Source organism: Euprymna scolopes, chromosome 4 (genome assembly GCF_053919585.1).
Source record: "Euprymna scolopes isolate OS-2025 chromosome 4, ASM5391958v1, whole genome shotgun sequence".
Lineage (NCBI taxonomy): Eukaryota > Metazoa > Mollusca > Cephalopoda > Sepiida > Sepiolidae > Euprymna > Euprymna scolopes.
In genome coordinates, this window is record NC_136485.1 from 167,737,405 (window position 1) to 167,751,190 (window position 13,786).

The 13,786-nt window shown below is 33.7% G+C and overlaps 1 protein-coding gene across 2 annotated transcripts in view; it reads right to left on the bottom strand.

The window, feature by feature from the left end:
* The window catches only part of LOC145270092 (small cardioactive peptide-related peptide-like), a 66,239-nt gene extending 52,901 nt beyond the window's left edge, over positions 1 to 13,338 (bottom strand). Inside the window, exon 1 of one of the 2 annotated variants that reach the window (XM_080125699.1) lies at positions 12,906 to 13,338. In XM_080125699.1, the coding sequence (XP_079981825.1) occupies positions 12,906 to 12,971 (66 nt within the window). In that variant the 5' untranslated portion in view covers positions 12,972 to 13,338. The remainder of the gene's footprint in view (positions 1 to 12,905) is intronic. The other variant, XM_080125693.1, reaches the window with a different exon arrangement.
* Between the last annotated feature and the right edge of the window lie 448 nt (positions 13,339 to 13,786).

Consider the following 13,786-nt stretch of genomic DNA (forward strand, 5'->3'; position numbering starts at 1 on the left):
TCATGATAGTTCATAGAATTGTAAGCCTGGTGCTTGCCTTCCAGTTTCCTTGTATATCACCAGGTTACCCTGCACGGTACTGATTGTTGTTAAGAAATATCATGGCTGATCTTTGTTACTTTGTTTAAACAATGCGAAGTTTTAGGCAATTGTGTTAAAACAAAAGCTGAGAAAAAATACAGCAACAAACTATTAGAGAGTAAAAAAGATTTGATGGTTTCTAGATACTTTATAGCAATCATGCGAAGTAGACATTTATACCAACCCCTATCAAAGATCTTTGATATGTCAAGAGATATTTATCTAGAGAAGAAACCGTTGTCAATAGATTCGATTCACTGATTCTGTGTAATATTACAGTCAGCACATTAGATGTTGATCTTGCAGGACGAAAACCATATTGCTTGTCACTGAGTAAACTATTTTTGCTGAGGGGACTTTCAATACAAATTGTATACATAATCAAAAGATTACAGACAATATGTAAATATAAAACGTAATTCATAACATAGCGTATAAATATCTAACATGGTGCTTAGACAAAACAGCGGTTCATTTATGGCGCGTTTCAGACAATACACTATGTGTAAAACATCCAACGCAATAGCTACCGGATTATGTTCTATACGTATGAAGAAGCCACATTTTTTGTGGGGTATGCATTATTTATGGTAATATATGTAATGCAAAGTAATTAAAAGTTGAGAAAAAGAGAATTTATATGCATAATATAGGTTTTTATATTGTCTTTATTAATTGTTTTTCTTTTCTCTCCCCCCTCTATAAAGATGATTTAGACCTGTATAACAAATCCGATCCGGTAAAAAATAGTTGCTAAAGGGGAAAAATTGAAAAAAAATAAACTTAGTAGGCGACAATCGACCAAATGTGTCTTTCTTACACATGCGCAAATATACATTTATACATTAAAGTCGGTACATTTTTAAAGATTTCTTATCCGTCTGTCGTAAACTACGAGGCGGGAGCGTTAAACGATTTCGTTTCGATTCTAGTTGATTGCACCCGAATCATATATTTTTGAACTTTTGAAATTATAACTATATATCGGGTACAAAATAATAACTATTATGGAATTGACTCTATAATAATGAATACGAAATCTGCATGAACTAAAATATCATATTTAGGTGTATTTTACAACCGGGCAATGCCGAACGTCCGCTTACTACTTCAAAAGCGCTCCCTTTCACTCTCTCTTTCTATCTCTCTTATATATATATATATATATATATATATATATATATATATGTGTGTGTGTGTGTGTGTGTTTGTGTGTGTGTGTGTGTGTGTGTGTACACTATATATATATATATATATATATATATATATATACATTAGTTAAATGTAATTGTTTATACTTACCAATTTTTATTGTTTATTAGCAGGCCACCTTTCGTTGCCCGGTCGTAAGATACTTTTAAACATGCCATTTTAATACATGCAGATTGCGCATTTATTATTATAGATAAAATTGTCGTCCTAGGAAAGACGATATGATTCCATTTCCGTTTGATGAAAACAGATTTTCTTTGGTTTGTTTGTTTGTTTATAAACCATCTACTAGTTGGCCAGTTGTGTACAAATCCTAAGAGCAATAGGAACCTTCTATCATGTCTGAAAGTGACACAATGTTCAACGAGCAAGATCGGAGATGTGCCGCTGTAGAACTCGTGCTCTCTATCGATCCAAGTTATGACAACAGAATCATTGTTAGCACATTCAAAATGCGTCGCTGGATTGCTACGAATAACAGGGACGTGCCCAGAGTGATGAACACAAAGTTTCCGGCTACGGTTATGGGTTATAGTCTTTGGTGTGGTTTCAAGTGAGGGCCACATCATGCCACCTCGCATCTTCAAAGTCGGCTTGAAAGTCAACACCAAAGTGCACCTGGATATGCTGCAGCGTGTGGTGATCCCCTGATACAATCAGATGGCCGTTGGCAGATTTTGGATATGGCAGCTGAACTCGGCGCCGGCCCACGAGTCCAAAGAGACCAACGCTTAGCTTCAGGAGAGCTACGATTTTGTGCCCTTCTCTCACTGCCCCGACCTAAACCCGCTGGACTACTTCGTTTGGTCATACGTCGAGAACATCACCAACATGACCTCCCACAACACCAAAGCAAGCCTGTTCACCGCCATCCGCCGAGTATACATCGAGCTCCCGCTGGCGCTTGTGGAAAAGGCATGCTTCCAGTTCCGGACCCGTACCGAGGCGGTCATTGAGTCTGAAGGCGGCTACATTGAACACATATTAGGTAGTGTTTTTTTCTATTGGGCGACAACTTTATCGTTCTACTCTATATATATATATATATATGTGTGTGTGTGTGTGTGTGTGTGTGTGTTGCATTATTGATTTAAATAACAGTGAGTCGTTTTGAGTAGAATATACAAATAGAGCATTGCCAAGGCAATTGCAATTACGTCTGATTAAATTGTTAGCAAAATGAAACACTTTCTCCACATTTAACAGAACAGATACGCGAGTTTAGAAAGAATTCAAAATCGAAATTGTCTAAAAATATGAAATGAAGATGTGGCAGAAATAGCAAAGTTAGTTGTTCGTAACAATTCCCTTATCAGGATATTAATCCTAGTCGAACTATTGAATGGAGGAAGTTTACAGGGAATATCAAATTTGAAAACGATCCCCAGTTACATGTATACCCCGGTCATGGGAAGATGGCTTACAGCGCTTAGCTTTCCCAAATGATGACCAATCTTATACTGGCCAGTCTCCGTGTTGTTTAACTCCGGTGATTTAACGAGAACCGGTATGTCAACGAGATTATTCCGCATGTCCCACTAGAAGACTACGCGTTTTGTAAATAAGCAAACCTCTTTCATTTTGTAATCAGAAAACATCAGATTTTAATATAAAATTTTATGAATAGGAAACATGAGTTGGAACAAATACATCGAGAGCATTGTCAGGACCGCTGCGAAGAATCTAGGCTCTCTCTACCGTGCTAGAAAGCTACTAACGCCCGAAAGTATCTTGTACCTCTATAAGGCCACCATTCGCCAATGTATGGAGCATTGTTGTCATATTTGGGCTGGTGCATCTGTTACTAGTCTCCCGCTCCTAGACAAGGTCCAAAAGAGAGTCTCCAACTTGATAGGTCCTGAACTGTCATCTAAGCTTCAGCCTCTGTCCCACCAACGAACTGTTGCATCCCGCTGCCTGTTCTACTAGTAAAAAAATATAATGAAATGTTCAGTTTTTATTAAATACTAACAGGGAGACCCTACGTTGCCCGGGATTGAATGAGGATCAACGAATGTTCTATACTCCCAATACTTTTTTATCGTCGAAATCAGTGAAATCGACTACTTATCAATAAAATCGATTGATTGCCTGCTTTAGTCGAGCGTCCAGCATAATCGATACACCGGAACGAAGCTTCACATGCCTTTCACAGTGAATTAGTTCATAATTACATTGTAGTCTACATTACACGGGAGAGAAACTACTGTTGATTTTAATAAATTAGTTTTATAAAATAACTTGAATTAAAGTTTAAAATGCAAAAGAAAAGTACCACGTTACTTGAAGTCAGTGACCCTTTGTGTCACCCGTTGAACTCGGGTTATATTATTTGAATCATGAAAATTTAGTTTACAAAATCAATTAAATGTAAATGAATAAAACGACCAAATCAAAAATACGTTGTTTTGGGTTTTTTGGCTTGTTTTTTTTTTTTTTTTTTTTTGGCTCTACGTTTTTGTTATATGCTATATTTGGAAAGTGTTGGCCGATGGCGGTGGTAGGAGTAAATGTTTAGAGGGAAAATAAGTCCTCCTTCCTCAAAAGATGTTGCGTATGTGATGGTGTTGCTCCTAGGATGTAATGTAGTATTTGATTGTCACGATTGAATGTATCTGCACAGAGTTCGAAATTATATGAGGTAGTTGCTAATAGCCTAGATGTATTGAATGTGTATGTGGCATCTGTTGTTGCAAACCTAGGACACTTTGGTCTAGAGGGGAATTTCTACAGTCATTTTGTTATATATGGTGATGTAATGATATTTCCTTTCGTTTATAATAGACTATTCTAATAGTTTTTTATTGACCTCTACTGCTAATAAATGAAGAAATGGTGACAGGATCGAGAATAATAGACAACGTAAAGAATTCGATCGGGAGTGAATATCAACATACATTGAGGGAGGGTGAAAGTGATAGAAGGTTATGAAGAAAGAAATGGATCTGATGAGTTGTTTGCAATTCGTGACTAATTAGAACTATTAAAATAGAAAGGTTTTCAAACGCAATCCAAAGTCGGACATACAGAAACTGCTACAGATGTAAAACACAAAGATAGAGGAAAATGAAACTATAATTGTGAGTTAACCTCCACCCACCCATTCACTCACATCCAAAAAAAAAAAAAAGGGGGATCGCCATCAACACAGACACCGTATCAAACAGATGAAGACCGTCGAAGAGGATTGAAAAACCGAGGAGAGAAAGCACTAATCAGACCTCCACTGGATGAGTGCGAAGAGGACTGGGGCCATGGAGAAGCTTATTGGCACCTAAATTCCAGTGAAAACAAATTATCGCTACCAACGAAAAATCAATCGACTGTTGCGATAACGCAAGTTCATCTGCAAAGGTTATCGAAAGGGGTAGAGAGTACTAGAAATCTGGGGAGACTTTTTCTCACTCAGATTCCCGAGAACACCACGGGCTGGTCCCAAATATATATATATATATATATATATGTATATATATATATATATATATATATGCAGGCCGCCCAGCATTACCCGATAGTAAAATACGCTTAATTATAATATTTTGATTAATGCATATTTCGTATTTATTATTATATTATATTGGACCCAATATATTATAATGATTTAAAAAATAAAAAATAAAAAATTAATCGTACGCCATCACCGAGATTCGAAACCAAAACGTTTAGCTTACAATTTACCTTTTCCTTTGGCCTCATTCCTGAGCTATGAAGACATGTTTGCTGCAACGTTAAAAATTAAAGCACAAACCTATAGCTATTACAATACACATGCATATTTGTAATGCCGTTGTTCGACCTGTTTGGTAAATGTCAGTTTTTTTTTTAATTTTCATACTTTTGCGTCAATTGTCCCCGGCTAAAACACAAATATAAAGTGACGCATAGGTTCAAATACCTTATAGATGAAGTTTCATGTCTGTAGACCAAAAACTGACAGAGACGTTTGGTGGGTAAATCTTTTTAAACAAATATATATATACATACATAAATATATATAGAAAGAGATTTGTGTTTACTATAACTTTTTTACGCAAATATTACGCCAGTATAAATCATGCAGAACATATGCATGGATATAATTACTGTAATAGTTAATTGAAGATGATTATGACATAAGAAAACCGAAACAAATTAATAGGGTATTAATAAAATAAAAAAAATAGTTGGATCTGTTGCAGATGAATGCAATTCCACGAACCATATATAACGAAGTTGTATTTTCATTATAAATAAATAAATAGAAAAAGGGGGGATTAATATGAATATCAATGCCCACAAAAAATATAAGAGTGTATATATATGTATATATATACACGGTGCTAGTAGTGTGTGTGTATATGTGTATTGGGGTGGAGAGGGCTCCCGTAAGCCGTGGTGAAGGCAACCTTTCTAGGAGAAGCAAATCTCTGATTTAAAAAAACCATGAAGCGGGAGACCAGTACCCGCATTAAGCTGGTCTGCAGTTTAATTTGTTGCTGGCTATCTTGCTCTTGCTTGTTGCTGGACCTCAACATTTTGAACCGAGAGAGAGACTTAGCTGTCGTACAAAGCTAAGACTCTGTAACATCATCTTTGTATAGATACTCCCTCAGGCATTTGGGCTCACGGATTTTAAATGTCTGAGGGAGTGGCACTCGTCTGACAAGACGTTGCAATCATCATATATATATATATATATATAATTGCTTTTGTGTGTATTATGATTATCAATACACACGAAAACAAATTTATAACAGTGTGTATATATATATATATATATATATATATATATATATATATATATATACACTCTTATAAATATTTTTGTGTGTACTGATATATATATAGACATATTGTGTGTATATATATATATATATATATATATATATATATATATATATATATATATTAGTGTTGGGACGACTAATCAGAATTAGAATCAGGACTTGGAAAAATCGTAATGTTTTAGGATATGGGAATTGGTATCGGAATCAGAAAAAAATGTGCATATTTTCCAATGCTCTAAAACGATTCCCTTAATTATCTTTTATTATTTTATTTTATTTAAAACAAAATCTTCCACTGCTGGCAATAATAATAAAATAAGAAATATTTAAAACCTATAGATCACTCCAAAAAATGAGTCTTTTTCAGGTTTGAGAAAATATATGCACATTTAACAGGTGGTTTTTTTTTTACGATAATCAGGAAAAAAAATAACAATTTCATAGTAAATATTTAGAGATTTATAAACAATTAGAATCTGGACTTGTAATTGTATTGGAATCAGGAATTTAGTATAGAATCATTCCATCACTTTATATATATATATATATATATATATATATATATATATATATATATATATATATATATATATATATATTAGAAATGATAAACAATAAAAACCTGAAGAAAGTGATCAATACTGTTGTAAAGCAAATATACGTTTTATTTTTTATTACCGTACTTTTCTGTTTAGTTACATTATTGTTTCAGCTACGCGACCGTTTTTTGGTCGTCATGTAGCCTCCTCAGACTTTTACAGAAATGTTCGTTTATGGTGGAAACGAACATTTCTGTAAAAGTCTGAGGAGGCTACACGGCGGCCAAAAAACGGTCGCGTAGCTGAAACAATAATGTAACTAAACAGAAAAATACGGTAATCAAAAATAAAACGTATATATATATATATATATATATATATATATATATATATATATATATATATATTAGAAATTTATATATATATTAGAAATCCCCTGGTTGGTATCCGGAGGCGCATTTAATCCACTGGGAAAGAACCCACCCCACCCCCACGAAGCCTTAGTTAAGACATGCATCTAGGAGATGAAAAACTGATTTATAAGCTGAGGTCTATTGTCTACTCTGTCTTGTGGCAATCATTTGCACCAATTAAATGTAGGAATAGTTTCAAATATGTGGTTCGTTCTACACAAGTCCGTCACCACCATAAACCAAACATCTTTGTGGATTTCTCCAGACTACTTAGTTGTTGTGGCAGACCTTGTACGTCGAAATCGACGGGAGTATAATCACATTATATATATATTTACTAGCTGGACGCCCGACGTTGCCCGGTCGTACTATACGCTTATACATGATAATTTATGCAGATTGCGGATGTATTACTATAGAATCAATACTATATTTAATATTATATATTGCGAGGAATTATTTTGTTGCTGGACTAATTCGCAAAAATAAATAATAATAATAATAATAATAATAATAATAATAATAATAATAATAATAATAATTAAATATTAATGATAATGTTGTTCATCAAATTCCATCCGTGTTTGTTGACAATATCACGTCAGCTGATGTTTTAGCTTGACGATCTTAAAAATGGTTTTTCTTCTCTCATAGATAAAAAGAAGAATTTTCCAGGGGAATATTTTACGTAAAACCGGACAAGTTTACACGGGTGCAACATAGAATTTTCTCCATGTAAAAATTCTTTTGAGCTATAAGAGAAGATTATTTAAGATCGGATTTTTTTCGATTTCTAATATTTATCGGATAGATTTCTGTACAAAACATATCTAAGAACACTGCCAGACATGTAAATTACTATTGTGTGAAATTTGCAAAAGATAGGCTCAGCCTTTTCGAAACCTATAAGCAAGGAACTCAAACACACATACACGGGTCCATGGCGCACTGGATAAAGACGTTGAATTTCTACTTTTCCAAGTGATCATTGTCTGAAAATAGCGGTTTAAAATCCTATCTAAAACAGGCAAGAGGATTTGCTGGCCAAAACGTGGTGGTGCAACAACAACTAGGAAAGGCAATAATTACTGAGGATGCAGTTAAGAGATTCGGCATTTTTATTCCGTCGCGGTTAACCACCTGAAGAAGGCTAGGAGAATAGTTGGTCGAAACATCGTAAAATAACAACTTTCAAGATGAGGATGACAGTCTGCAAATAAATAAATATGGAAAGGTCCTATTCGTGGGGTGGTAAATGTTAATATATTGTTTTTTTTTTTTTTGGAGGGGGGGGTTCTAGCGCGCTGATAAAGTCCAAGTTTGTGCAAATTATAATTTGATGAACAGCTATATTCTTATATGCTAACACTTCGGGACAAGATCAAAGTGTAGTATCTGTCCTTCAGATGCTGCACTTCAATTTCTTGTTCTCTGTCAGTGGAGGAGAAATCCTTCACGATTGAGACAATTTTAATTTTTGTTCCTTTTCTCCACGTTTAAAAAACGACCCTGGTGTCTCTGTCCCGTGGGGAGGCATTGTAAATAGGAACACTGTGGTCGGAAACAATTTAAGCAATGTTTGTGAACAATAAAAGAAACAATTTCTGAAACTGAGTAAATGATTGTGTTTATTATTCTTATGAACGAGGTATCTTTAAAATAAAATACTTATAACTCTGGTATTGAACTATTAAGCTATCTACATGAGAATTTTATATAATTCATTCACATGTAATCACTGCCCCAAGTAGTTAAATTACATATAAACACATTAACTATATATATATATATATATATATATATATATATATATATATATATATATATATATATATATATATATATACAGAGAGAGAGAAAGAGAGAGAGAAAGAGAGAGAGGGGGAGGAAGAGAGAGAGAGAAATAAAAAGGAACAAACCGAGTTATGTGTTCATCAACGTTTCGTCTTTATTTCGAGACCTTCTTTATTTCTCTATTTGTCGGAATACTATTTCCATTATTCTCATCATATATATATGTGTGTGTGTGTGTGTGTGTGTGTGTGTGTGTGGCATTTTTTTAACTACCCTCATGTATTACAAACTTGTACCTCACCAGCATCAATACTGCAAATCCACCCAACTAACAGCTAAATATCACCGTCCTGTGTAGAGGTACCTTGATGCCGGGGTATGTTCTACTCTGGTATATTTTTTTTTTTTTTACTTCTTCGAACCTCAAGTTTTTCGAATTCTGTCTTCGCACTCTTGACCGAAGAAACACGGAGGAACGTAAAATGAACAAACATGTTACTCCCAAGGCTGCCATCCTCCTTAATAAACCTGGCAACTATCACATTAGCCTCCTAAACGCTAGTGGTAATACAGTGTGACACAAAAAAACGGGCCCCTAACTCTAATTAGGCCTCGTTTCTTAGTGTTTTGTTCGAATTAAATAAAACTTTTGTCATAACTAGTTTATTATATTCAAAACATCACATCAAAACACTAGGGTCTTTAATCTTTTTTTTTCTCCGTTCTACAGCATATGTTCTAGATGGCCTCCATTTAGCTTTTGTTTTTTGTTTTTTTGTTATTCTGTATGCTTGGGTCGAATCAGAGTAAAAAGATACGTGTAGCGAAATAGAAAAGTAGCGCGTATTGGGGTAAATTGTGTATTGAATTTACGTATGAGTTTAAAAACGAATGTTTTATTAAATTACTAGCAAGCCACCAGACGTTACCCGGCCGTAAAATACGCTTAAATATGATATTTTAATTTATGCAGATTATGTATTTATTATTATTATTAGTTCTCACTAAGGTCATCGTCAGGGATTGCTCATTGACAACAACTCGCGGTGTTCCTTGGAATCTGGGTAACAACAAATCTCCGCAAATTTTCAGTACACTCCACCTTTTTTTCGATAACGTTTGCAAATGAATTTGCGTTATCGCAACAGTCGCTTGCCATTAACTTCACGCTGGAACTGGTCATTGGCTATCACTGGAATTTGGTGGCAGTAATTCTCCCCAAAAGTCCCAGTCCTTTTCGCACCCATCCAGTAGAGGTCTGATCAGTGCTTTCCTTCCTCAGTTTTTCCATCCTTCTTGAACCTTCGACCATTTGGTGCGGTGTCAATCGTGTTGACTACAATATAATTTAGCGAGGTAGAGTCAACTTATAATTTTCCGGTTCCCATTCTGCCTCTTCTTCTTCTTCTTCTTCTTATTATTATTATTATTATTATCATTATTATTATTATTATTATCATTATTATTATTATTATTATTATTATTATTATCATTATTATTATTATTATTATTATTATTATTATCATTATTATTATTATTATTATTATTATCATTATTATTATTATTATTATTATTATTATCATTATTATCATTATTATTATTATTATTATTATTATTATTTCAGTACTAATTTTCTATTGATTGTCATATTGTACCCAATACATTGTATAGCACTGCCGTCGCTTAAATAGATTTTAAGTCATGCAGATTTCGTTTTTATTATAATAGAGCCTATACTCTGGTCGATCGGTAGAACTGCTGACTGTAACACGATGGTTCTAGGTTCAATCCTCGGCTTGGGAGAGGTGCTAGTCTATTGGCACTGATGAGTTGTGATACAACGGAACAGGACTGTATGTCGATGACTATATATATATATATATATATATATATATATAAAGAGTTTTGTGTTTACTATAAGTTTTTTACACAAATATTACGCAATTATAAATCATGTACCATACCTGCATGAATATAATAACACGTAATAGTTAACTAAAGATGATCACCCCATAAGAAAACCGATAAAACTAATAGTGAATTAATTAAAATGAATGTTTAAAAGAATATGCGAATTAGCTAGATCTTTTGAAGATGAATGCAATTCCACGACCCATACATAACAAAGTTGTATCTTCTTTTTAAATAAATAGAAAAAAAGTTTTTTTTATATGAATATCAACACACAAAAACCTAGATTTATAAGAAGATAGATATGGATGTATCTATACTGGTAGCCAAAGTGAATATTGAAAGACATGTCTTTGGTTCTATGAGACGAAATTACATGAAAATTTGCAGGTTTGTTGAAGATTATGATACTATTCTATGATCAAAATCTTATGTCAATTCGTAAAAAAGAGCCTATATTTTAAACCAATAAACTTTGTCTACATATAGTGTCCTGACAAGCCAGCTTCAGTTTTGCTACTTTAGGATGAATTTTGCTGAGGGTATTATTATGCTTCCCTCTGGCCTTGTCAGACCACTAATATATATATATATATATATATATATATATATATATATATATATATATATATAAGAACAAACAGTTAATAAAACATGTTTAAAAAACACTTTAAAAAGAGTTAGAAAAATATTTAATCTGAAAAGGAAACACTTGATAAGTGGATAGTCCTAGTCTTTTTTAAAGTGTTTTTTAACATGTTTTATTAACTGTTTGTTCTTATTATAAGCTCTATCTCCTATTTGGTTTTATCGAGCTTTTACAGCTGGTTGAGATTACTTTATAAATATTAATTCTTTAATATTTATAATATACTTTAGTTTTACCATCTTTGATCATTTTGGTAAATTTAATTGTAATTTTTATTTTATATATATATTTATAAATAATTAGCTATGTAATAATAAATACTAAATTGCACGCATAAAAATATATTTAAACACAGTCTTAAAGGGAATGGCTGGCCTGACCATTCCTGTGTCAGGACGCTAGTCTGTCGCGTGTTACACTTGGAATCGATGCTAGTCCGCTTTTCAACACTTAGGTGGAGTGTTTCTCTTACAGCACTTGCCACAAATCAAGTTCCGAGAAAGTTCAATGTCGTAAAATGTTGGCGATCTAACTAGAATCAACGTCAGCGTCAGTTATTATACAAATATTGGAAAATCAGGCAAAAGTTGGCACTTGTGCAGAATACGGACTGCGTTATCGTCGGCATATTTTGGGCAGATTACGTAAATTGCAACAACGACCTGAACGAAAGTTCGCCGGTTATTTGTTGTTTTTTGTTTGTTTGTTTGTTTGTTTGTTTGTTTGTTTGTCTTTTTACCGAAAAGAATGACCAATGTTTAACTCGCTAATAAAGAGTTAAAAATTAGTGAAAACATTTAATTGTAATCGAAAACAGTCAACGTGTGGTGATTAAAATGGAAAACGATATTTCAGCAGGTTACGACCTATGCTGAAATAATAACGTAATTATTTAGAAAGACATTTTTTAAAATGAGCAGATTTTTTAAAAACTAGTCTGTACTTTTACTTTGGTTGTTGCAATTCCATTGGCTAAGCATATCTTACTAAATGAGAAAACATTTTCATTAAAATCCACTTAATATTATGCATCTAAAATTGAGAAAATCACACTGGAATAGTGTCAACGTTATGTGAAGGAAACCAAAACAAAACAATTTTATATGGTGTCTTTATTATTTAATAACGAAACTAAATTAAAACTTCTTTTCTCAATTTTAGATGCATAATACTAACTGGGGGTTTTCCCCTCTATATTCTGATATATAATAAAACCACAACATAAAACTACTTTTAATGTCTAAGCAGGTTTTTTAAGCATTTTTTTTTTTCTCGCGTTCTTTCATGCTTGCGATCTTTACAAATTGTTGGTAAATTTTCTTGCGTTTGGCAAGTTATTTTCTGTATATTTGTTTCCCGACCCGTTCTCTCTTGTTAAGTATATTGCACTTTAGCCAGAAATCGTTATTAATTTAAATTGTGTTATTAAACAACATGCAACAGTGGAAAAGATTACAGTTTAAAACAATTATGTACAGAATGGACTTTTAAGAGAAAACAGGAAAATATGAAGTAATTTAAAATAAAGCAGAATACTTACTGTATTGGCCATAACTAGAAGAATGCACACTGATAATGCAAGAACTGCGAGACTTCGTGAAAACATTGTGGCTGCTCTTTTTGTGTAGAATAGACGGCGTGTTTCGGGAGTTTTGGTTTCGTTTGACGCTGGCTTGATCTCCCTTTTGGCGGTTCTTCCAAATAACAATGCAGAACGCAAGTGAATAAAGGCCGCGATTTGACTTGACTTTTATACAAATTCGGAAGAAACACCCCTTCATCATATTTCGTTTTACTTTTGGATGATACTGGTGTGCAGGCGGGGTGATGGGTGTTGCCTTGCGACTCGCCCAGTGACGTCACAGTGCGGGGTGTGACCAATCTGTTATGCGTATTGATTAATTTTTCGCCGAGTTTTATCGCAGGAAGAAATACTGCTATCGTGAAGACGCCGTGTAAACATCCTTAACAGTGGCGGTAGCAACGGCGACGTGGTACGCTCCAATGACGAGGAGTTTCCCATCAACCCACGACCAAATACTTCGAAAATGACTCTCTCTCTCTCTCTCTCTCTCTCTCTCTCTCTCTCTCTCTCTCTCTCTCTCTTTCGCTCGTGCGCGCTCACCCTTACACTCCCAATTTACGGAAATCGATCGATTGATCTGTCTTATTGTTTTATTCTGTTTTATCTATCTTTTTTTATATACATCTGAATGTGTATATATATATATATATATATATATATATATATATATATATATATATATATGTACATATATATATGCGTGTGTATATATATATATGTACATAGATATATATGTGGATATGTAGTTATATATATATATGTGTGTGTGTGTGTGTGTGTGTGTGTGTGTGTGTGTGTGTGTGTGTGTGTGCGTCAGTATGGACTTATCATTTATA